Source organism: Lepus europaeus, chromosome 1 (genome assembly GCF_033115175.1).
Source record: "Lepus europaeus isolate LE1 chromosome 1, mLepTim1.pri, whole genome shotgun sequence".
Lineage (NCBI taxonomy): Eukaryota > Metazoa > Chordata > Mammalia > Lagomorpha > Leporidae > Lepus > Lepus europaeus.
In genome coordinates this window covers 48,252,991-48,279,103 of record NC_084827.1, presented here as the reverse complement: position 1 = coordinate 48,279,103, position 26,113 = coordinate 48,252,991, and the positions used below count along the sequence as shown (strand labels likewise).

At 46.0% G+C, this 26,113-nt stretch overlaps 1 protein-coding gene across 1 annotated transcript in view; it reads right to left on the bottom strand.

Annotated features, from left to right (window-relative positions):
- SLC26A4 (solute carrier family 26 member 4) overlaps positions 1–26,113 on the bottom strand; it is a 59,311-nt gene that overhangs the window by 691 nt on the left and 32,507 nt on the right. The window contains exons 8-19 of the mRNA XM_062198917.1: positions 25,947–26,094; positions 24,622–24,735; positions 20,380–20,457; positions 20,140–20,235; positions 17,324–17,430; positions 14,734–14,803; positions 13,273–13,365; positions 12,361–12,456; positions 11,194–11,424; positions 6,860–6,914; positions 5,020–5,165; positions 2,621–2,704 (exon numbers count right to left, since the gene is read on the bottom strand). Of these exons, the coding sequence (XP_062054901.1) occupies positions 2,621–2,704; positions 5,020–5,165; positions 6,860–6,914; positions 11,194–11,424; positions 12,361–12,456; positions 13,273–13,365; positions 14,734–14,803; positions 17,324–17,430; positions 20,140–20,235; positions 20,380–20,457; positions 24,622–24,735; positions 25,947–26,094 (1,318 nt within the window). The remainder of the gene's footprint in view (positions 1–2,620; positions 2,705–5,019; positions 5,166–6,859; positions 6,915–11,193; positions 11,425–12,360; positions 12,457–13,272; positions 13,366–14,733; positions 14,804–17,323; positions 17,431–20,139; positions 20,236–20,379; positions 20,458–24,621; positions 24,736–25,946; positions 26,095–26,113) is intronic.

Genomic DNA, 26,113 nt, shown 5'->3' with positions numbered 1-26,113 from the left:
CGCTTCCCTCACAAAGACCTCTGCCTGTCATGCCCACTACCTGATTTCATCACAGGACAGTGAATGTTATTGTGCTCAACATTCTTATCAAGACCAGGTAAAAGGCAGAGATTTGCTTATGATACCACTGTGGGTACACGAATATGCTGAAGGATAGATTCAAAATACAAAACTGTGTCAATAAACGGGGGCTAAAAAGACACCACCCAGCAGAAATATGGATAGTCTTGCATTTGGGTCAAAAACCAATTCCATAGGGGCTGGCGTTGTGGCATAGCAGGTAAAGTTTGCAACGCTGGCATCCCACGTGGGCACCGGTTCTAGTCCTGGCTGCCTGAGCATCTCAGTCAGCAAAACCTTGCCAAACTATGTGCCCGTGAGGAGCAGCAGGAGGAATCCGAGGGGTCTTTCCTGGAGGACCGTCTGGTGCTGACGTGACAGCTACTACCTTCAAGTATCTGAAGGTGGGAAGGTTTGTGTCACTGAGGAAGGTAGATCTCACTCCACTAAGCAGTTATTACAGAAAGGCCAAATTCAGTTTTGTAAGCACAACTAGCATTTAAAGGCTTTCAACCACACAACAAACATCCTTGGGAAGTTACCATAGTGGGTTAAGCCGCCACCTTCAACGCCAGTATCCTTTATCAGCATCTGTTTGAGTACTGGCTGCTCCACTTCCAGAACCAGCTCCCTGCTAATACGCTGAGGAAAGTGGTGCAAGATAGCCCAAAAACTTGGACCCCTGTACTCACATGGGAGACCTGGATGGAGTTCCAGACTCCTGGCTTTGGCCTGGCCCAGCCCTATCTGTTGCAGCCATATGGGGAGTGAACCAGCAGATCGAAAGTCAATCTGTTTGTCTGTCTGTCTCTCTCTTTCCCCCTCTTTAACTGCTCCCTTCAAATAAATAAAATACATTTTTAAAAAAAAAGAGACATCACCAGTTAGCCAACATCTATAAATGTCCACACAAAAGCAAACTGAATAGCACAGGCAGGATTTCTTTTTTTTTTTTTTTTACTTTTTTTTTTTTTTACTTTTTTTATTTTTGACAGGCAGAGTGGACAGTGAGAGAGAGACAGAGAGAAAGGTCTTCCTTTGCCGTTGGTTCACCCTCCAATAGGCTGCCGCGGTAGGCGCGCTGCAGCCGGCGCACCGCGCTGATCCAAAGCCAGGAGCCAGGTGCTTCTCCTGGTCTCCCATGGGGTGCAGGGCCCAAGCACTTGGGCCATCCTCCACTGCACTCCCTGGCCACAGCAGAGAGCTGGCCTGGAAGAGGGGCAACTGGGACAGGATCGGTGCCCCAACCGGGACTAGAACCCGGTGTGCCGGTGCCGCAAGGCGGAGGATTAGCCTAGTGAGCCGCGGCGCTGGCCCACAGGCAGGATTTCTGCACAGACTAGAGTGATAGACTGCTTGACTTCTAAGAAATCTTTCAACTTTAAAATTCTGTGATCTTCCCTTGGTCCCACTTTACTCAAGAGCAGAGCCACAAAATTCATTCAGATATTATTAATTCACTCAAGTTTTCTAGGACTCATCTGAAGCCATAAGAGCATCTGCCATACACAGAATTGTTCTCAGTGGAGGGAGCGTATTTTTAAACCCGTTATCAATCAGATGAAGATCACAGGCCCCTGCTCCTCACATGCTGTGCCTGGAGCAGAATTCCCTCTATTGGCCCTTGCCCTATCCCATGGCCGTAGGTCTCTGGAAGGGAAGCATGAGGAAGTCTGGGCACAAGACCAGGACCGGGGTGTTAACAGCTGCTGTCCTTGATCATCGCTATTATCTGAGACAACAGGTTCCCCAAGAATGTAAAGTCACTGAGGGAGAAGTCTTACTCCCCATTTTCTCTCTTAAGGACCTAGCACCTATTCTATTAGTAAGTTGGGGGAATTATTTCCCCTGAACTTTTTTTTTATTTGACATGCAGAGTTACCGAGAGGATGAGAGGGAGAGAGAGAGAGAGAGAGAGAGAGAGAGAGAGAGTGATCTTCCATCCCCAAATTCCCATGATGGCTCATGCATTTGGGCCATCTTCCCCTTGCTCTCCCAGGCACATTAGCAGGGAGCTGGATCAGAAGTGCAGCAGGCCGGCGCCACGGCTCAATAGGCTAATTCTCCGCCTGCGGCGCCGGCACCCCAGGTTCTAGTCCTGGTCGGGGTGCCAGATTCTGTCCCGGTTGCTCCTCTTCCAGTCCAGCTCTCTGCTATGGCCAGGGAGTGCAGTGGAGGATGACCCAAGTCCTTGGCCCTGCACCTGCATGGGAGACCAGGAGAAGCACATGGCTCCTGGCTTTGGATCAGCACAGTGTGCTGGCCACAGTGCGCCGGCCGCAGCGACCACTGGAGGGTGAATCAACGGAAAAGGAAGACCTTTCTCTCTGTCTCTCTCACTGTCCACTCTGCCTGTCAAAAAAAAAAAAAAAGTGCAGCAGCCTGGTCTTGAAGTGGTGCCCACAAGGGATGCCAGCATCGCAGGCAGAGCCTTAACCCACTATGCCACAGTGCCAGCCCCCTGAACGGTTCTCAGTCAGCCTCATCCACTCTGGGTATTATTTAATTTGTCCAAGGTTCAGTGCAGATTATTTTCTGGAGAAGAAAGGAACAATCCTACCTCATCCTGGACATCAAGTTCTTCTTCAGCCAGTTCTGCGTCCATTAACTCAAGAGGGTCTTTGCAGTCTTGGATGAGACTGATCTAGATAAAGGGAACACAAAGGGCTTATGGGAAATGTGATACACTCAGCCTCTGAGAGACTCCCCGGGACAGGATCTGAGGATGTGCTGCTGTTTCTCAGCTACAGTCTCCATGCTTCAGAATCCTCTGCAGCTCTGCCCTCTTTTCCGTCTCCCACCTCTGAATCGTCCCCATGCCATTTCCCACGCCGCAGTGTGGAGTTCTCTGTTGTGCAAACCCCGTTCCAGCTCTCTTCCCCTGCCTCTTAACGGGTCAGCCCTCTGCCTAAGTGGCTCGGCACTTGAGAGGGCTTCTCTTTCAGCGGCGAAGCTGAGAGCACTTAGCACTGAGCACTCAGTGATGCGCCGCGAGGGGGTTGTGACCGACAACAATAACCAGTCGCAAACTGAATTGGATGGAAATAAATTTTATTGGATGCAGAAACCAACATCGATGGATCAAATTGTCTATTCAGGAAACCTGCACTTTTCGGAGCCAGTATGTGATTTAATCTTCCACACACGGGAAACTGCTAACAACATGGGCTTTGGCATAAGCATGGAGAAGCACATTTCCAAAGCAATTCGTATATTAAGGCTACAAGGATGTTTTGAAGTGCTACTTTGCTACTTTTCCTCTTACAAATAACCCAGTTCTCAATGCGACAGTACAAATGGTCATGACATAATGGGAAAAGTACAGAGTGGGTGTAACTACACCTTGGGACTGTCGTGGGGTAGTCCTGTGATGGCAGGTGATGGGACAGGAACAGGGCCAAATCACTGCATCACAATATCCATAAAACACCAGAGCCTCTTCCTGAAGAAAGGGAAAGTGCTTCTGTCTTAAGGTGGGGTCTTTTTAAAGATACGGTGTATCCTTTTGCTTACTGTTTTACCTAAGGTTCAGAGAGCTGTAAGCTGGATAGAACAGGGTCTTGAGTTTTCAGAGATGAAATGAGTTTTCAGAGATTGTATGCAGCCATTTTATTTTAAAGATCTGTGATTTTACTACTCCGTTCTTTTCTATGACCTACACCTTGTATCTAGGATGAGTGTTTTCCCCAGGAACGTTAGGCAGAACAACCTTTCCACCAACAGTCACTGAAAAGAATAATGTAGTTTGGTTTTCTAACTTAGTTTTATTTTACATATCAACTTCCAACCTATTATAAGGATCTACTTATCCTATTTTTTTGTATAAAGGAAAGAAATTTAAAATATAACAAAATAATACAAAATATATCATATCACTAGAACAATCACTGTTATTATATTTTATAGATGCTTCCTTCAGTTTCCTAAATTCACTGTGAGAAGGTCCACCAGAAATGAGGTTCTTATCCTGGGTCCATCAGTACTTCTATCCTAAATGTCTCCTGAGTGTTTGATAGAGAACTGATAAATAAGATCTAGAATAATAAATAAGATCTAGAACTGATAAATAATATATAAAATAAGATCTAGAAGAAATCAGGGTCTAGTCTATTTTGTAGGGTGGAAAATAGCCCTGGGATTATTCAAAGATTTAATTTTCTTTTCCAGTGAATCACCCATAGCCTGATGAATCCTATTCAAAGACACCTATAGGGGCCAGTGTTGTTGCACACTGAGTTGAGCTGCTTGAAATGCCAGCATCCCATACTGCAGCACATTTCAAGTGCCAGCTGTTCTACTTCCAGTTCAGCTCCCTGCCTGGCAAAACAGTAGAAAGCGGCCCAAGTGCTAGGGACCCTGCCACTGACAAGGGACACCCTGATGGAGTTCCAGGCTCCAGGCTTTGGCTTGGCCCAGCCCTGGCCATTGCAGCCACTTAGGGAATGAACCAGTGTATAGAAGATCTCCTTCTCTCTACCTTTCAAATAAATAAACAAATAAATATTTGTAAAGGGTTGATCTAGTTGTTATGAAAACTGATTATACGGAAAAAGTAAAAAAAAAAAAAATACACTCATTATTCAAGGGTTTCCAGAGTCCTGAAAACTTAAGTCACATTTATGTACACAAATTACAGAAGATTCACAATTCAGGGCTATATTCCACAGATACCATAGCTCATGCCCACTTGTGTAGTAGACTTTGACATTGTAGAGTTATTATGTAGCAGCTACTATCAAAGGCTTGTTATCAACTATCTTTAGTCCTCACATCACCCAGCAAGAGGAATGGTGCTACTCTCCTTTTACTGACAAAGAAAGTGGGGCTCCCGGAAGTTGTGCAGATGGCCCGAAAGCCAACAGCTCACCTGAGATTCAAACTGAGGCTTGTGTCATTTTTGCCATTTACAGAAATCACAGTAGTTTCGGAAAGACACCTAGAGAAAGGTTAAGTATTTACCGTTTCTAGAATGGAGTCTTGACCCTTTGTGGATTTCATCTGGTTCTGCAGATAGAGGATAGCGTCGTGGACAGTCAAAAAGAAGGTGTCCTTCCTGTGATGGTCATCAAAGAAGCCACAGTGCTCCAGCTTTTCCATCACGTGATCTTCAACAGAAAAAGATAATGCTGGGTTGGTCTCCAGAAAATGTGCTTTCGTCACTATTTCTGTAGCTGCTCCTTTTGACTTTTTTTCCCCCCTTCTCATTTCCAAACTGTGACCCTGCTCCAAACTGAGTAACTGAGGTTCTTTTCCAGTAGCACCCAGCATGGCCACCCCTTGACTGGTTACAGTAGATGGCCTTGGTGCCCAGCACGTCCTTGGTCAATGGGAGCTGTCACATCTAAAGGGGACTGGGAGGCCACATCTCCCACAGGGTGGCCTGAGCCACTGAGTGACTGATGTGGGGGTCAGAAGGCGGGCTCCCTGGCAAGCATCATGTGAGGTGAGACTTCTGACACCCTATCTTTGCCCAGCCTTGTCCCCTCTCTCCTTCATGACTTTGTCTGGGTGTACTCATGCATTTGGTCACTTATGCAAGAATCTCAGGTCCTGCTTCTGCACAACAGTCTAAGCACCAGCACGTTCCTGCACGCAGCCAGCCATGCCCAGACCCAGAGACGCACATCCTTGAGAATCCCCTTGATCTCAGGCATCTCCAGCTCTGCTTCCCCAGTTTTCCCCCGCACTGATCTTGCACCACTGCCAGGACTTAAGTTTCTGTGCACCACCAACTCAGTAGCACACACTGGACGTAATAACTTGCTGGATCCAGAAATGCCCTCAGAGTTATTGCAGAGTTGGTACACAGTTTGTGTGTGGTGATGAAAAATTTTGGAAAGGGGTAATGGCCAATGATCGCACAGCATTGCGAATCTAAGTAATGCCACCAAATCAATCAATCAGCACTTAAAAGTGAATAAAATGGTGATTTTTATGCTATATATAATTTTTAAAATTTTTTTATTTATTTATTATTTATTTGAAAGTCAGAGTTACACACAGAGAGAAGGAGAGACAGAGAGGTCTTCCATCTGCTGGTTCACTCCCCAGATGGCCACAATGGCCGGAGTTGCACTGATCCGAAGCCAGGAGCCAGGAGTTTCTTTTGGGTCTCCCACATGGGTGCAGGGGCCCAAGGTGTTGGGCCATCTTCCACTGCTTTCCCAGGCCACAGCAGAGAGCCGGATTGGAAGTGGAGCAGCCAGGTCTCGAACCGGCGCCCATATGTGATGCTGTCACTGCAGGTGGCTGCTTTACCTGCTATACCACAGTGCCATATATATTTTTATCATAATTTTTAAAATAGCTATATATATTTTTATCATAATTTTTAAAATAGCTTTAAAAAAAGGCTTCAGGGTCAGTGCTGTGGCACAGTAGGCTAAGCCTATAGTCTGCAGCACCAGAATCACATATGGGTGCCAGTTTGTGTCCTGGCTGCTCCACTTTTGATCCAGCTCCCTGCTAATGCACCTGGGAAAGCAGCAGAACACAGTACAAGTGTTTGGGCCCCTTCACCCACATGGGAGACCTGGAAGAAGCTCCTGGCTCCTAGCTTCAGATTGACCCAGCTCTGGCCATTGTTGCCATTTGGGGAGTGAACCAGCAGATGGAAAGCCTTTCTCTCTCTCTCTCTCTCTCTCTCTCTCTTTTTCTCTGTCTATAACTCTAACTCTCAAATAAATAAATAATTTTTTTTAAAAAAAGGCCTTTAGTCAACATATGCCTACAAAGTAAGATAAAGAGCTTAGAGGAAAATCTTACACATAGAAATGTATGTATCCATATATGCATTTACCTTGAAGTGATGCAAAGTATACATTCACATCAATTCTTTGGAATTCTTTGACAATCTAAAAATGAAAAAAGGGAAATGTGTTAAAATGAACAACCTATCTGTACACGATTCAGTAGCATTTGATTATTTACCTAGGAGTTAACACTTTGATGGTTAATCAGAACTTTGAGGAGTATTAGCTGTTGGAAAACCATAGAGGTGATGATGGTATGATTTGGGGTGAAAAGACCATCTAGCCAGAGAGGGCAGCTTCACTGCTCCATTGCACAGCACCCTACCACAGAAGTGCCCAAGAAACATTTGTGGGCTGGCATGGTGGCATGGTGGGTTAATGTAGCCAATGACTCCAGCAACCCATTTAGGAGCTCAGATTCCCAGCTGCTAAGCTTCTGATACAGTTCCCTGCTAATGCACCTGAGAAAGCTGTAGAAGATGGCCCAAGTATTCGGGACTTGCCACCCATGTGGGGAGACCCGTATGGAGCTCTGGGCTCCTGGCTTTGGCCTGAACTAGCCCTGGCCATTGCAGTCATTTGAGAGTGGACCAGAGGATAGAAGGTCTCTCTCTCTCTCTCTCTCTCTCTCTGTCACTCTCTCTCCTCTTTCTTATCCTCTTTCTATCACTCTGCCTTTCAAAAATAAATGAATTTTTTAAAATAAATATTTGTAGAAGGAAGGGAAGAAGGGAGTACAGAGTTATCTAGTCAGCCCCTGCTGATTGGAGAAGAGAACATAATTTTATGTCTTTGAGTGGAAGAACTACAGGTTTGGAGATTACCGTAAGAGTCAAAATGTCGACCTCAAAGTCAAGGCCTCTATTTTTAATGCATCAGTGTCAGCGCCCTGATGGTGGTTTTGTACTGCAGTTTTATAAGATGTAACAGTTGGGAGAAAGTCAGTTGAGAAGTACGTGGGCTCTCGATGATTCCTTACACCTGCATGTGAATCTACAATTATCTCAAAGGAGTTTAATTTTAAAACATCAAGGCACAACAAAGGCCCTAATGGCCCCTTAGTACTTAAAGTGAATCAACCAGAGTTTAATAAAAGTGGAGTTACTGTAGCCTCAGGAAAAGACTCAAGAAAAAAACTGCAGAGGAAACTCTTCCGGATCTAGTGGATGTGACACAGAGGACCTACGGGGAGACCAAGGTCGCCCACCGCGTGGAAGCTCAGCTGCAGGAGCCGAGCCGCAGAATCTGCATGCCAGCGCTGGAAGAGGAGTGAAAGTGTGCATTTTCCAATATGAGAGATCCATGGGCTAAGTTCTCTGATGTTAAATGTGTGCAAAAGAATCATGCGCATGTGACTTCCCTTTTACTATATTATTATGGTAATTATTCTTAAATAAATTTTAAAATAAAAAAAGTGAATCAACCATAGACTACAAACCAAGGTGAATTCCAGTTACTGTACAAATAGCAGAAACCCCGAGACCAAGCCTGCATAGTAAAAGTGTGTGAGTCCATCTAGAAAGAAGTCAGCTTTCTTAAAGTATCATTTAGTAAGAAATGTTATACATCTGATTTTGCCCATTTAAATGTCACAATTTTGAATATAATAAAACAGTAGCTGACCCTGGTTAGAATATATAAAGTACAAGGAGAGATCTGAAACTTTGGGGAAAAAAAATGGAATTAAAAGCTAAGTTTATCTTCTTAGAACTGTTCCTACAGAAATACATGAAATCTAATCTCTTTATATAAACATAAAAAATAAAAAAATTTTGAAACTTCAAAAAAAAAAAAAATCAAGGCACAAGACTATGGACAATAAAACGGAACTTGAAATTTGTGGAGGACAACAAATCAAGACCTCCACTTAAGTATAAGATTTGGAGGTGTCTTTAGTTTTTCTGACTGCTGACATCATATCTGAAAGCCAAGACTTTAACTATGGAAAACATCCTGGCATTCAATGTTAAGATTCTTGGGGCTGGCGCTGTGGTGTAGCGGGTAAGGCTGCTGCCTGCAGTGCCAGCATCTCATAAGGGCACTGGTTCAAGTTTCGGTTGCTCCAATTCCGATCCAGCTCTCTGCTGTGGCCTGGGAAAGCAGTGGAAGATGGCCCAAGTCCTTGGGCCCCTGCACTCACGTGGCAGACCAGGAAGAAGCTCCTAGCTCTTGGCTCCAGATCGGCACAGTTCCAGCCACTGCAGCTATCTAGGGAGTGAACCAGCAGATGGAAGATCTCTCCTCTCTCTCTCTCTCTCTCTCTCTCTGCCTTTCTGTAACTCTGCCTTCCTGGAATCATTTCTTGTTCTTACAGAGGTAGCCAAGAAGCCTCCAGTTAGGCTAAGCCTCAGTGAGGAGTCAGTGTCTCATTATGATCATTACATTTCATTGTTGGTACCTTAAGCCTGATTGTTTTTCTGTCTGACCTTCTTGATACCCACCAGAAGCTTCACCTTGAACTTGACACTTTAGGTGACACCTCTTTAAAGTCTGCTTTTGGAGACTGGCACTGTGGCTTAGTAAGTTAAGCATCTGCCTGCAGCACAGCCATCCCATATGGGTGCCGGTTCATGTCCCAGCTAGTTCATGTCGCATGGGAGACATCTGCTGGTTCACTCCCCGGGTGGCCACAATGGCCAGAGTTGGGCCAATCCATAGCCAGGAGCTTCCTCTGGATCTCCCATGCAGGTGCAGAGGCCCAGCACTTGGGCCATCTTCCACTGCTTTCCCAGGTGCATCAGCAGGGAGCTGGATCACAAGTGCAATAGCCAGGACTCGAACCAGTGCCCATATGGGATGCCAGCTCTGCAAGCAGGGGCTTTAACCCACTGCATCACAGTGCTACTCTAATAAAATCTTTAAAAAAAAAAAGTTTGCTTTGGAGCATTGAATATAGTTGTTATTTATAAAACTAACATCTGCCTTCTTCAGACTGCTTTTAGCCCCATGAGGGTAGGAACCGTGTGACACTTCAGTAGTCTCTTGTGGCCTGCCAGAGCACTTAGCATGAATTAGACATTTCATATCTATTTGTTGAGAGAATTAATAAACTGGAAATTATATAGCTGGCTTCTGACATCATGAATGTTTGTGTCTATATGTGCCTCTCTCACCTCTTGCCTGGACTTCACAGACGTCTCCTGCTCTCTCTTTTTTTTTTTTTTTTTAAGATTTTTTATTTATTTATTTGACAGGTAGAGTTACAGACAGTGAGAGAGAGAAACAGAGAGAAAGGTCTTCCTTCTGTTGGTTCACTCCCCAAATGGCCACTAAGGCCGGAGCTGTGCCGTTCTGAAGCTGGGAGCCAGGTGTTCTTCTTGGTCTCCCATGCGGGTGCAGGGGCCCAAGCACTTGAGCCATTTTCTACTGCTTTCCTGGGCCACAGCAGAGAGCTGGACCAGAAGAGGGGCAACTGGGACCAGAACCGGCGCCCATATGGGATGCCAGCACCACAGGTGGAGGATTAACCTAGTGCGCCACGGTGCCAGCCCCCTGCTCTATCTTAATAATACCTGGCTTTTCCAGTCCTACCATATAGGTGGTATTCCTTATCCTGCTGCCATTCATGTAACAAACAAAGGAATTTTGCCCACTTTTTCCTTCTTTCTCTATTCCCTTTACTATATATACATTCTCAGAATAAAAGCAAAACAATGCTAATACTTATGGAGGGGTATCTATGAGCCAGACACTCTTCTAAATCCCTTGTATCTAGTATCTATTTTATCTTTATCATCATAACAACTCTATGGAGTAGCTATCATTATCACCTCATGTTATGGATGAAGAATTTGAGGCATAGATTAAACAGCTTGTCCATGGTCACCCTGCAATTGCGTGGTAAAGCCAGAATTCACCCCAGATAGCCTTGCTCCATTAAACACTTCTGCTTTATTTTTTATTTATTTATTTTTTGACAGGCAGAGTGGACAGTGAGAGAGAGAGACAGAGAGAAAGGTCTTCCTTTGCCGTTGGTTCACCCTCCAATGGCCGCTGTGGCCGGCGCGCTGTGGCCAGTGCACTGCGTTGATCCAAAGCCAGGAGCCAGGTGCTTCTCCTGGTCTCCCATGGGGTGCAGGGCCCAAGCACTTGGGCCATCCTCCACTGCCTTCCCGGGCCACAGCAGAGAGCTGGACTGGAAGAGGAGCAACCGGGACAGAATCCGGCACCCCAACCGGGACTAGAACCCGGGGTGCTGGTGCCGCAGGTGGAGGATTAGCCTATTGAGCCACGGCGCCGGCCCAAACACCTCTGCTTTAAAACATTACCCTCTATTACAAAAGCATCCATACCACAAAGCCCATGCATTTGCCCTTTTGCAAGACTAGACAGCCCGTATCACTTAACACCAAAGCTCCACAGCAAAAAAACAGAAACTTACCACGCGCAATGACCTCACTCCTACAACGTCCAGGAAAGAGATAGCTCCACAGTCAAGCACGAGGCTGTGGATTGGCACTTTGGGAACATTCACTTTGACTGGAAGCTCAGAGTTCCAATCCACTTGAATCTCAATTTCCTTGGTTGGGACATCAAGTTCTTCCAAATCCTCAATATCTTCATCTGGCTCGAAAGCAGCATTGGGTAAACCAGCATCACTTATGATACCATTCTAAAGAAAGAGAACATGGCCAACTTAACTGCCAATGACTTGGAATGTCTTTCAACCATTCATCTCAAATTATTTAAAAATCCTACACATACTATTTTTATTTTTAAAAACAAATTTGTTTTATTCATAAGGCAGAGTTATAGAGAGAAGGAGAGACAGAGAGAGAAAGATCTTCCATCTGCTGGTTCACTCCCCAAATGGCTGCCAACAGCTGGAGCCAATCCAAAGCCAGAAGCCAGGAGGTTCTTTCAGGTCTCCCACATGGGTGCAGGGGCCCAAGTACTTGGGCCATCTTCCACTGCTTTTCTAGGCACATTAGCAAGAAGCTAGATTGGAAGTGGAGCAGCTGGGACTTGAAGCGGCACCCATATGCAACACAGGTGCAACAGGTGGAGGCTTAACCTGGTATGCCACAGCACCAGCGCCCACATATTGTTTCTTGATGAGCAAAACATCAAGGGCATGAACTCTTCAGCCCAAACGTTGATGTTCTCTATTGAGGAAAATCCAGGAACAGAGGAGACAGGAAACTTGATTTCTGGAAAATTGTGGGGTTTTACAAAGAAACACATTGCTAAGAAAGCCAGAGTAAAAGTTAATAGCTCTAAAAGTTTATGAACTTACTGCCTTGCATTGGGAGTGATTTGCTGGCACTAAATTAAGACCTACTTTGTCCGTTTCAGTAAACACGAACGATAATACAGATGTCATTCAGGATAGAAAAAGCATCCCACCCCGTGTTTCCGGGGAGCTCTGTTGATTTTATTTTATTCCCTCCCATTCCTCTTGCTGACAAGAATAGCTCAGCTCTGACACACATATGTCATCTGCTTGTACACATCTGGATACCAAAGGGAATAGATTGCATTTTAGACCAGCCAACTGCTCTCAGCAGAGAAAAGAAAGAATTGGGGGGGGGGGGTGCTATTTCCTCACCTTTGTTGCCCTTAATTGTCCTTTTTTGATGAGTTTCTGTATTCTCCTCAGCGCTTTCAGTCTCTTATTATATACGCGAATGGCGTCAAATCCAACCTTTGGAAAGAAATGTCAGGTTACCTAACACGTCTGGTTCCTAATGCTCATTAATGGCGATTGTTATCTGGAAAGGTTATTTCTCAAAGGATGCTATCCCTGGAGACATCCTGCCAAACAACAGACCGTGAGGCCCGATGCAGCAGATCCATCTCCTCTATTGGACTACCTCCCCCCACCAGAGACTCAGGGAAAGGCTCCTGGAGAGTCAAGGACAAAAAAACAGCAAAGGATAACCTCTTTCAGTCTGTGTTTTCCAGCTGTCCTGGATGTCACAGAGCCCTTCTGTTATGGAAAAATCCATGAACACTCCTCTGAACCAGTTTGCCTGAGAGCTGGGGCTGATCTAGGGGCAAACACCTAGCCTGGAGCATGGTAGGGCCCTCCAGCTGAGAAAAGCCTCCTTACACATCCTACTAGTTCCTACTCCTCTATCCCAATTGAGCAACACCCCCCTGCACACACACCAATACATTTTCCCACCTCCTCCCAGCTCACAATCTCCTTCCTCCCACCAACTGCCACACACAGTCTTGATTAGTAGAACTAACAGAGATCTTTCCCTTCTAAAAAGTCCTAACACTGTCTCTACTACTCACCTGGTCCTTACCTACTTATTTATTCAAACTCTGGCATAGCTACTGCTATCTGGATTTGGAAAAAAAAAAAAAAAGTGTCTTTTCTGCACCCAAAGAGAGTGTCAGTTTTTTGAGGGCAAGGATGCTATGATCTAATTCTTAATTCCTACAGAAAGGGAATAAGGCAAAGAGCCTGATTCAAGGTTGGAGCTCAGTAAATTCCGGGTGAAATACTTACTGTGGACTTGATGCATTTTTTAAAGCCATCGACATTGGCATAAAAAATAGGACTAGAATATCTAAGAATCTTCACTCCTTCAGGTTCTTCAATCTGGAATTTAAAGAAAAAAATTGAGGTTAAATGATTTCAGGCATGGAATGCATGAAATCTGTCCTCTTAATAGTATAAAAAATAATAATACTAAAAAAGAAAAAAAAATAAGTTCAGGCTTCTGATATTCAGTTTGATTTCTGGCTATTTGGCAAGGAGCTGGTTCACAGTTAGCTAGAGGAGCTGGGGAGTACACAGGAACTCCACACTGGTTGGGAGGACAATAGGTTACCACAACTCTTGGACCCCCATGGTCCCATAGGGGGTGAAAGTTAGAAATGCTTAGAAAGCAACTGCTCAACCCTCTAACTTCCAGATACAGAAACTGAAGCTTTGAACACTGACATGATTGGCCTCAAGTTCGTACCACTGACCCTCTTGACTTTGCTAAAATTCTTTCAATGTAGCAAGTAGAAAAAAAAATAGAAAAATCAAGGGGGATTTGGGAGAACTGAGGTCTGTGGTGTCAGTTCTTGGTTCCCACCTGACCAAAAATGGCTACGCCACAAGTAGAACCCTTGGAATGATAGCATGGACCTCCAACTCTCTGGGGTTCGTGGCCATTTTAGTCTAGCTCTGCAAATGAGAAAACTGACACTCTGAGAGACCAGGGACTTGAGCAAGGTGCACATAACAGAAAAACTGTGGCAATCAATTTAGTAGCTGTGACTGGAATTCTAGGTTCAGTGATCACCTTTTTTTGGTTTTGTTTTGTTATGTTCTTCATGTTAAGAAAAAATTAGACTACAACTTCCTGGAGTTCACATTCGATTTTTTGTTTGTGTTTTCTAAATTCCTGTTTTCTTAATTTACTTTCTCTGCCTTTTCATCTTTGTTTCCCCTCAGCGGTCACTCAGCATTTTTATTTGCAGACAACACACTCCCATCAGCGGGATGTTTAAGTTCTTTGATTTTCATTTCCTGTATTAAGTATCATTTCTTCCCAATCCATGAATAAAGCAAAATGTCAAAGAAGGTCTTGGTGACTGAGAACTTGAAAAACCTCTCCTTAGAGCTGACTGAAGAAAATCTTACAGGGATTTCAAGCAAATTCATGTGAGATAAGGATTACATAGGTGAAAAATAAAATTTTGATTGAAAATCTAGAAGCAATCTAATTGCCTATTATTTAAAAAATCTCCCTTACAATGGTTTTACAGTAAAATCATATTTTAGTAGCATGGACAAAATTCCCATCCACCATGGACATTAGTTTTTGTGATTCTCCTGCTGGCCTCATGGATATCCACCACATAAATCTATCCCTTTGGCTACTTCCTACCTAACACAGGAAAGGAGAAATGGGCAACTCCCCCAATGCCAGGCTAGTGAGTCCAAGCCCAGCACACATCTCAGACAGGCACTCACATTTCTGTAATCCTTGGTACTTTTGTAGATGTCTGTGCTAGGGATGCTTCCAAGACTATTCCATGAAGGGCTAAAAGAAGAAAAATCAAAGTCGCGATTTGCTAGAACAGTCATCTTTGGAATCAACAAGTTAAAAAGTGCTAACAGCTACTCCTGAGCCCCTCATTCTGGTGTGTTGGGCTCTTGTCTTTAGTGCAAGTGACATTTTCCCATCGCCAACTCTGAAATGAAGAGCTGGCATTTGCATGGCACTGAGGGAGAAGAGTGGACAGCCACTGTCTTCTGGGGGCTGAGAGATATAATGAGCGTCACACTTTTGCAGGATAAGCAAAGAGCTTGCCCACGTGCTACGGCTTACTGAAGCCACTCCAAACCCCCTGAGAAGCCAGCCTTGTAACCTCACTTGTGCTGGGGAGTACACCGAGTTTCAGAGATGTTAGGCACGACCAAGAGTTAAAGATCAGCACCCTAAACTCAGGGTCCTCAGCACCTCACTCTCACTTGTCAATTAAAGCAACTCCGTGTTGAAGTGTAGGAAGTTGACAGGGGACCAAATGAGTCTTTTTATATAGAAATACAAGCTTGGGAGGACCAGAAATAAGTCCCTTCCTGCCAACCAGATTGTAGACTTCCTGTCCCCGATGCAATCAGACAAATTCCATGTTTCTCCAAGTGTGACTGGGGACATATGCCCCATACAATTCCTGAAGAAAGACGATCTGTTTGGGGTCCTTTCAGCATTGTGCTCTCCGGTCCAACATTATAATTACTGGAAATTAAATACTGTGTGGAGGACACTGCTTTCTGTTGGCTAAAAGCCCAGTTACCAAACCAGCAGCTAAATCGTGCCACCAGTTTCACCTTGGCTTGCTGCTTGGTGCTGATTTTGAACTTCATGCTCTTAAGCGAGTCTCCCCTTACAGAATGTTCCCATCCCAAGTGCACTCCCAAGACAAAGCAGACATGGAGGTCAATATAGCACAAGAGGCAGCAGCTTCTAAGCACAGTTTCTGAGTCATTGCCTGGCAGTAAACTGGGCACACTGGGAGTCTGTAAAGTCTTTCAGGTCCCTGGACAACTGTTTAGGATGTTGAGGGAGAAATAAGCCTTTGTGTGGGCACCAGGTTGCCCAGGGAGGGAGGAGGGCAGGAAGGAGGACTACTGGGGAAGTGGAGGTGAACCTTCGCTAGCTGGGGCCCTCTGTGCAGGTGTCCTGCAAGTTTCTTTCTTCATGGCCTAAATGCTCAAGCGGATGGGGCCAGCGTTGTGGCCCAGCAGTTTAAGCTGCCCCCTACAATGCCCGCATCCCATACTGCAGCAATGGTCAAGTCCTTGTTGCTCTGCATCAGATCCAGCTCCCTGCTAATGTGCCTGGGAAAGCAGTGGAAGATGGTCCAAGTGCTTGTGCCCCTGCCTCCCACATGGAAGACCTGGAAGAAGCTCCTGGCTCCTGGCTTCAGTGTGGCCCAGACATGGCTGTTGGTCATTTGGGGAGTGAACCAGTGGATGGAAGACCTCTGTCTCTCTTTCTCTCTCGTCACTCTATCTTTCAAATAAAATTTTAAAGATCAATGTTTAAAACTTCAAAAGGACCAGAAGTCTGGAAAGACCACAAAGAGACAGGGGATGAGGAGAGAGAGACAAGTTTTGTTCTCCTCTAGGCCAAGGAGGACACATCACCATATCAAGACAAAATCAAAGGACAAGCAAACCTTCGAGGCCCCTCCCCTTCCTCCTTTCCATTGCTTGAACTGTTTCTTTACTGCTCTCTCTCTACCCATGAGCAAATGGTGTTTCTCCGCCTAACTGTGTAGTATATGGGGTATACATCTTATTTGACAGGGCTGGGTGAATACTGACTGTAAGCAAGTTCTCCTGTTCCCAGTGATATAACTTTTGGATGACCAGCTTCAAAAGAAGAAAATTAACTACAGATGGAATATCTCTAATCCGGAATGGCTGGGACCAGAAGTGTTTCAGATTTCACAATATTTGCACAGACTCTACCAGTTGAACATCCCTATTTGAAAATCCAGAATGTAAAAGTCTCAAAAATCAGAGAACTGTTGAGCCTGCTGTCAGCATGCAAAAAGTTTCCAAGTTTGGATTTTTGGATTAGGGATGCTCAGCCTGTACAATGTGTTCAGCAGCTGTCTTGTCTGGCTCAAATCTTGGGCTCAGGCTTCATATACTTCATTTCATTTAAAAAAGAAACTATAAAGAGATGATCAGTCTTTGAACAATATATCTTTTAGTTTTACAGCATGGAGTGCACTGATTAGGGGTAAAATACCTCCGGGTGCAAATCTTAGCTTTGCCACTTCCTAGCACTGTGACTAAGGAGAAGATTATTAACTTTTCTGAGCTTCAGTTTTCTCACCTGTAGAATGGGAACAATCAAGTGAATTCATGGCATCTTTTGCAAGAGTAGTCTTTGTAAGGTCTGTAACGCACCATGTGTTTAATTCACAGACTCTCTCCATATACAGTAACTATTATGCGAGGAAGTTGTTCACTGTATCAAGACAGCATAAGAAAGCTCAGGGTGTGTCATCGTGTTCAAAGGAAATCTGGGTTTTCTGTTACTCACAACTGAACTCTCAGGACCACGGTGAACAGTGCAAATACCAGGCCAGCCAGTAAACCAAGGTCCAGCCCCAGAATGATGGACACTACACACGTAAATACCCAGATAACCTAGGAATGAAAGGAACACAAAAGGTACCATTAGGTAAGTAGACTACCTACAGATACAAGAGCAATTGATAGAATATAATTACAATAGCAACAGCTAAAATCACAACAAATAAATCACGGCTTTTTCCAAATTTTCTAATTTTATTCATTTCATATTTAAGCACAGGGAGAGACTAGCCTTCTCAATGAAGACTCATTGTATTCCCAAGTAAGACTAAGTGTTCCGGGGCCGGCACTGGGCATAGCAGGAAAAGCACCACATGCAGCGCCAGCATCCCATATGGGCGCTGGTTCGAGTCCTGTGCTCCACTTCTGATCCAGCTCTCTGCTGTGGCCTGGGAAAGTAGTAGAGGATGCTTGGGCCCCTGCACTAACATGGGAGACCCAGAAGAAGCTCCTGGCTCCAGGCTCCTGATCGCAGCTCTGGCCACTGCAGCCAATTGGGGAGTGAACCGGCAGATGGAAGACCTCTCTCTCTCTCTCTCTCTCTCTCTCTCTGCCTCTCCTTTCTGTGTGTAACTCTTTCAAATAAATAAATAAATAAATATTTTAAAAAAATAAAAATAAAAAAGACTAAGTGTTCTACTTTGTTTTTTAAATTTTTAAATAAGTAATATACTAACAAGTTTCAAAGAGAATATTTCAAAGATGTACAGTAAAAAAAACTCACTCACATCCTCTCCTTTCTCCAGTCCCTCTCTGCTTTTCTAATTGTATCCTCTTTCCTCCCTTTCTTTGTTTTCTTCCTCTATTTTTCTTTTCTTTGTTAAACACTATTTATTTACTTAAAGGTTTTTATTTACTTTAGAGGTAGAGTTACAGACAGAGAAAGGGAGAGAGAGCGAGAGAAAGATCTTCCATCCTCTGGTTCATTCCCCAAATGGCTGCAATGGCCAGAGCTGGGCAGATCTGAAACCAGGAGCCAGAAGTTTCCTCTGGGTCTCCTATGTGGGTGCAGGGGCCCAAGCACTTGGGCCATCCTCTGCTGCTTCCCCAGGCCATAGCAGAGAGATGGATCGGGAAGAGCAGCATCCAGAACTTAAACAGGTGCCCATAAGGGACGCTAGTTCTACAGGTGGAAGCTTAGCCTACTGTGTCACAGCTCCAGCCCCTCTTTTTTTCTTTTTTGCAAGAGCACAAAGAGAGAGAAACTTCCATCTGCTGATTCGCTTCTCAAATACCCCAAACAACAAGGGCTGGGCTGCAATCAAAGCCAAGAACTGGAAACTCAATCCAAGTCTTGGGGCCGGGGCTGTGGTGTAGCAGGTAAAGTTGCCGCCTGCAGTGCCACTATCTCACGTGGGCACCGGCTCAAGTCCTGGTTGCTCCTTTTCCGATCCAGCTCTCTGCTATGGCCTGGGAGAGCAGTAGAAGATGGCCCAAGTCCTTGGGCTCCTGCACCTGTGTGTGAGACCCGGAGGAAGCTCCTGGCTCCTGGCTTCGGATCAGCGCAGCTCTGGCCATTGTAGTCATTTGGGGAGTGAACCATCAGATGGAAGACCTCTCTCTCTCTCTGCCTCTCATTCTCTCTGTGTGTAACTCTGACTTTCAAATAAAAAAAAAATCATAAAAAAAAAAAGTCCAAGTCTCCCACATGGGTTGCAGGGACCCACGTACTTTAGCCGTCACCTGCTGACTCCCAGAATGCGCATGAGCAGGGTCAAGAATCAGAGCCTGGAATCCAACCCAGGTACTCTGAAGTGGGACACAGGTCCCTTAACTGCCAGACCAAATTTCTGGCCCCCCTCACCCTACCCTGCCTTATTTCTCTTTCCCTGTCTCTCCCACTCTCTCATTGTGTGTACTCTTCCCCAATAGTCTGGTCTCTTTTTCATTAAACACTTTGTTTTGGAGATCTTTCCCTATCAGTGTCTTTGCCTACCTTTTTATCTTTTTTCCCCATTCTTTTTATCTGTCCCAGCTTATGTTAGAATAGAACTCTATAGGAGTTATCTTATTACTTTTATAATTCCTCACATTAGTTGTGAAGGTTACCATAGCAACAACATTGGCATAGGTTTCTGTAACTTCACTCTGTGTGTGTGTGTGGTTTTGTGTATTGTTTATCTTTTTAAACTAGGGTCTTAAAGCAAATGGGTTTGGTTTTTTTGACTTTATAAGGCCAAAGGTGTATGAATGAGCCTTGTGTGGGATTCTTGGCAGAAGTGATCTTGCAAAAAGATATTCCAAAAAGATCCAGGATATTGGGACCGGTGTTGTGGCTCAGGAGGTCAATACCAGCATCCTATATGAGAATCTGTTCAACTCTCAGGCACTCCATTTAGGATCCAGCTCCCTGCTAACGCACCTGGGAAAGCAAACAGATGATGGCTCAAGCACTCACACCCCTGCCACCCATGTGGAATGAAGGTCCAAGCTCCTGGCTTTGGCCTGGCCCAACCTTGACCACTGTGGACATTTGGGGAGTAAACCAACAGATCACAGATCTCTCTTTCTTTTTCTATGTAACTCTACCTTTCAAATAAATAAAATCTTAAAAAAAAAAAAAAAAAAAAAACTCCAGGATCTTCTCAAATCCAGTTCACATGGAGGGATCATAACTTTGGTTGATCCACACAATTCTAACTTCTTCTCTGATGTTACCCAAGTACAAGTATGCCTTAGGAGGCAGAGGGACATAAGGATATGACAGGAAGCATATGAGAACCAACTGCTATTTCAGAGAAAAGCGGATGGCGGGCGACTTACAGCATCGGCCTTATTCTGCCTCCACAGACGAGGAACGTCACACACCTGCATAAACATCCCTTTCAGGTTGGCAATGACAACAGCTGCCAAGACCGACTGTCGGGAGAGACAGAGAGGGCTGTGTTATTCAGGGGAATGGTTTCTCCAGGGGATGATTTTTAAATCTCCTGTCATTTCTCTGGTGGCAGAGGAGTGGCTGGAGATTATGCATCCGGGGTATACAGAGAAGCAGGGCTGTACCTTCTGCAAGGGTTCCAGAAGCTTCCCCAGGGCAACAATGGCGATCATCACAATCCCAGCTGATATGATGCCAGCGACCTGAAAGACACACACCTGTCAGGGCGGCGGGCCATCCTCCCGGTCTGCGTCTCCCAGCTGGCCACCTGTGAGTTGAGAGTGAGAACATTCACAGGTACACAAATGCTCCCCCACCTCCCACACTTCTGCTCAACACCATTGAGAGAAATGGCCATGATCTGCAAAAATTCCACCAAACCGAACAAAAATGCAATATGTAATAGAAGACAAATTAAACCAAAAAAAAAAAAAAAAAAAAAAAAAGGAAAATAAGATCACCCAAGCAAAGCCAGGTGGATGTGGATTTCATGAGGCTATGTTACACACCTACAGCTTTGCTGGCAATTCAGGTGGCCAGTCTTCTAAGCCATTGTCTTTCCCCCAAACAGCGGTAGCTGCCACATTCTTGGGAAATAAGTTCTGGGGTCTTCCACATGCTGGAAGCAGCTGCCACAAGAGCAAGTCTGACACACGCTCGTACGCACAGCACATGGTGCCCAGGGACGCCTCAGGGAAGACCAGTGCTCCCAACCCACTGCCAATTCAAAATGCAACACTGGTGCATGGAGCAAAGGGGCAGGGCCTCCTACTTCTCTGACAGTCCCAGGGACCCAGGCTCAGAGCTTGGCCCCGGGTTGCTGTAGAGGGGTGACAGTGCAAGGGCTAAAAAGAAGGTTCTGCATTTTTACCTTTGCAGGCAAGAAAAGAAAAAAATAAAACTCTCCTAATATCCGGAAGTAGTGAGCAGAGGGGCTGAGGGGTAGGGACTATTCTGTGGTTTCATGAGATGACCTGTGACTTTTCTGTCGAGAACGCCAGGGCCTGGCCGAGGTGACGGCTAGAAGCTCTGAAACAGAGGAGAACAGGAGAAAGAGAGGCAGAAGCAATGCGATCAGACAGGGAGCAACAGGCAAGGAGTCAGATACAGCAAACAGAAACAGGAAACGAGAACCACGGAGGAAATAAAGTTCTTACCCAGCTGGGAACTGATCACTGATGTCCAGATTATAGCTGGGTCGGCTTGAGGCCACATTACATTTGGAATGTACGAAAAAGCTTGCTTTGAATGTCTAACTCCTTTTCAACACCCTTCCTAGCAGCACTGGCCCACTGTTCCAGGTTCCCTACCCTGGTGAATTTTCCCCTCTCCTGTACAGCTGAGAAATATCCACCTTCGTCTCCATAGATCCATGCAATTATCTTATCAGTGTTTATTGCTCCATTGGCATCTCACTGTGAACTGGAGTCAGGAGATTTGGAGACAGGGATCACAATCGATTTCCCAGCAGAGGCCAGAGAGGGGCCACCTACTCATCAAGCCAATGGTAAGTCTACAGTTTGGGAGGGGCTGAGGAGACATCCGTCACGATGGTCGAATCTGTGAGGGATCCCTTGCTGGGACTTACTTCAGAAGGCTGGTTTGTGGGAAACCCAGAGCCTATATATCCCTGGGTAGCCTCAATTACTAGAAAATGAACTGTTCTGCTTAGTGGGAGGGTAATCACAGTTGGAAAGTAGTTTGTAATCAGAATCACTTTCTCACGAGTCAGCAGCAGTCAGATGCAGGTGAGAGAAAGAAGAGATTGAAAGACTGAACTCCTGTCCAATCTGTAGATGGTGCTGGGAGCGGTGAATGCCCACGCCACACATCATTTCATCCCCTCAGCAAATACATGCTGGGCACTTGCGAGGCACCAGGCACAGAGACACAGGTGCTATGCCTACTGCAGGAGCGCAATAAGTGTGGACACTTTCTTACTTGATCCTTATGACACCCTCATGAGATGGATACAATTCTTATGCTCATATCCTAGATGCAGACACTGAGGCCCCAAACTATGGGAAAGCATGCGAAGTCACACAACGGGGAGGAGACCTGCCCATTTGTTGGGTCACGAGTCCTTGGATTCCTCTGCAGCCACTTAGACTTTTAACCTCAGAACTGAGTATACATTTCAGTAATTAAACAGCAAGCCATTTCTGCACTTGCTTCATTCTCCAATGCTGAAATCCTGATTCCTAAACATAATGCAGGCCAGTGTGCGGCAGAGGATATTAGCTTTCCAGAAGGCCATTATCCCCTACCCCCTCTGCCAGGGAGGTCACTTTACATGGGCATTCTTCCCGGGGGCAGCCAGCCCATGTCTCATCTGAGCCTGCGGGTACCAGCAAGCGAATGCGTATCAGCAGCTGGGGATGCGCCTGAACCCAGTTATGCCCTCGCGCTCCGGGGAGCTTGTCAGCGCTCTGTCTCAGGTGGATGCAGCTCCAACTCCAGCTGCTGACAGCAGTGGCTGATGTGGGCGTGGCTTTGGAAACTGTCTGCCCTGCTCTCTTTGACAACAGGGCTCTGGTTATGCCTCCTGGGCTGGGCTGTATGACTGTAGCCGCTCCCGCAGAACTAGCAAGGTTTGCAAAAGAGGTTTAAGGAGTATTTTGAAAATGAATTACCAGCTCAAAAGGAGTGAAGGCATCGGAGGAGGCCAGTGCTTCCACATCAGAAATAGGGAGGGAGCCACACGTGCATTGTGGGGACAGTTAAAGCTCTTGCCACCAGTCGGCATGTGGCTGCCACTTGGGATATCTGGTTTCCGTGTCGGAGTGCCTGGGTTCAAGTCTGCCCCTGATTCCAGTTTCCTGCTGGTACGTGCTCTGGGCGGCAGCAGAAGATGCCTCAAGCACTCGGGCCCCTGGCTCCTCCCTGCGAGACCCAGACTGAGTTCTGGGCTCCTGGCTTAGACCTGGGCCACCCCTGGCTACTGTACGCATTTAGGGAGTGAACCAATGGAAGGGAAATTTCTCTCTCTCTCTCTCTCTCTCTCTCTCTCTCTCTCTCCCTCTCTCTCCCTCTGCCTTTCAAATAAGTAAAACACAGAAAAATAAAAGGAAAATTTTCCCTGGAGAAGCCACCACTGGATCATTCTTCTTCTTGGTTATTCTCTGTTACATTTCTTTGTGTCTTGGCCTCAATAAAACCCTGAAGACTCTGTATTTTCACGCCATTTAAGTGGGGTTGGTTCTGCTTGACTGTCTCAATGCACCTGTCACTGCTAAATAATAGGTCGGTCTTCCTGTGCTGGGAGGATGAAGCCCTCGAGGCCCGACAGAAACACAGTGGCTGAGACCCTGCCACCAGGCCTGGCCTCTCTGATCCTGTGTCTGGCAGGAAAGGGAAGTGTTTGGAGCAGCTCCTGAGCTTTCTGACATATGGAAGGAGGGGATTATCCTGGGACTAACCAGGAGGCTCTTGCTTTCGGTGACGGCGCAACAGCAACAACCAAGGCAAGGTTGGGCCAGCGCCGTGGCTCACTTGGTTAATCCTCTGCCTGTGGTGCCAACATCCCATAAGGGCACTGGGTTCTAGTCCCGGTTGCTCCTCTTCCAGTCCAGCTCTCTGCTGTGGCCCAGAAGGGCAGTGGGGGATTGCCCAAGTACTTAGGCACCTGCACCCGTGTGAGAGACCAGGAGGAAGCATCTGACTCCTGGCTTCATATCGGCTCAGCGCGCCGGCCGTGGCAGCCATTTGGGGGGTGAACCAACGGAAGGAAGACTTTTGTCTCTCTCTCACTGTCTAACTCTGCCTGTCAAATAAATAAATAAATAAATAAATAAATAAAAGGCAAGGTTAATGCCACCTTCAGAACTCAGGGAACACAATTCTCACTCCGGAAGAAACAGCAGAATGTCACAACAATGTGACAAGGGTGAGGTGGGGCCAGCCTGCGGTCATGGGAGACCAGCCAGATCAGGGAGTTCCTGATCCACACAAAAGGAAGGTGAGCAGAGCCCTTCCCACTTCGCTGAAAGCAGAACTCAGAAGGCCACTGAGCACGCTCCCGAGGCCCTCTCTATCCGCAGCTAACGAATGGATAAGAAGCAGCATTCTTGTTGGCTGGTTTTTGTCACCATCCTTTTTCTAGAAACAGCCAGGTGAGCCCAGCACAAAGAGATTTGATCACTGCCGGCCAAAAAACCTTGCATGTTGCTAGAAAGGTTTTTTTGTTTGTTTGTTTTCAATAAGGAAGTGGATTAGGGAGATGAATAGGCCAGAGGAATCCCCAACCCCTCTCTCCCCGCAGCCCAGGCTAACCAACTCTCTCTCAGAGGCTGCACAGGTGTCCCTGAGCCGCTGCTGCCTGACCTGTTCTGTGCGGGAGACCTCACTGAGCTGCAGTGCCACCCTACCTGTGTCTTTCCTCCGGTGCTCTCCTGGACAGCTGTGCGTGACAGGGCAGTGGTGGCCACAAAACAGGAGAAGCAGCCGGAGAAGATGTTGCTGATCCCAAAAGCAATGAACTCCTAAGGGAGAGAACGATGACGGTGATGCTACCCTCGGCATCTTTGCAAGACCCTCACCAAGGGTCCAGGGAAGACCACTGAGAAAGCGAGCTCCCAACCTCAGTCTGCCTGCTGGCCCCGCCTTACCCTTGTCACTCAGGGGACTTGGGGGCCTCATGAGACATCAGCTGTTGGGACTCCACGGGACCCGAGAGAGGCCTTACTGCTGGTGATTGTTTATAACATTGAGAATTCATAATGGATCCTTTGCTAAAGTGCTTTCTCATTACCCGCTGAGTGATGCCTATCTTTTGGTAGCCGAGTATTTGCTGTGATTCTGTTTGGTGACTAACCCTTTAACCACTGTCATTGATGTGCCTTGTTTTTGGAAACTCTTAGATCCACAAGTTGTTGATTTGCAAGCAGGGTAAAAACTCAGCTCACCAGCTCTCCTGGCAGTGTATCATAGGACTATAAAGACTGTTCACTACCGCAGTCAACTGGCTCAATTTAAAGGAGCGATGACTTTGAGTTCCTGACTCCTAGCTTTGGCCTGATACACTCACAGCTCTTGTAAGCATCTGGAGAATGAACCAAAGAAGGGAGGAAATCTGTCTCTCAAATAAATAAACAATAAATACCAGGCTAGCATGGGAGCACAGCAGGTTAAGTCATCATTTGCAAAGCCAGCATCCCATATCGAAACACCACTTCAAGTCCTGGCCCTGCTTCTGGTCCATATCCCTGCTAATGCACTTGGGAAGGCAACAGAACTTGGCCCAAGTACTTGGGACCCTGCTATCCCTGTGGGAGTCATGGATAGAGTTCCTGGCTCCTGCCTTCAAGTTGGCCCAGCCCCAGCCATTGCAGCCACTTGGGAAATGAACCAGCAGATGCAACACTGTTCTCTCTCTTTCTCTCTCCCTGCCACTCTACCTTTCAAATAAATAAATACATCTTAAACAAAACAAAAACAGTGGTGGATCTGGGTTACATGAAGAATTCTTATTCTGCCTTAATCCATAAATTTTGCAAGTTGTTTGTGAGCTGATTGAATTATCATTATTTAACTTACTTCTGAAAATATGCAGCATGTATATTTCAAAATAATTTCTAAGCATTAAGCACAAGAGGGAAAAGGACCTAATAAGGACCACAGTAAGAAACCTTCTTTATGCTTTCTTCTTGCTTTCAGCCCCCATAAAACCAATTCCACCGCAGGCTGACCATACCTGGTTCCCGTCGATGGTGTAGTCGTACTTGGTGGCATACACCTTCCCTACAGACACTGCGATTGCGTAAGCCACCACAGCGATGGAAAACGACTCGGCCAGCATCTCAGAAAACAGGCTTACGGGTGGAAGGGAAGGAGGCGAGAACCTGGGGAGGTTTTCAATGA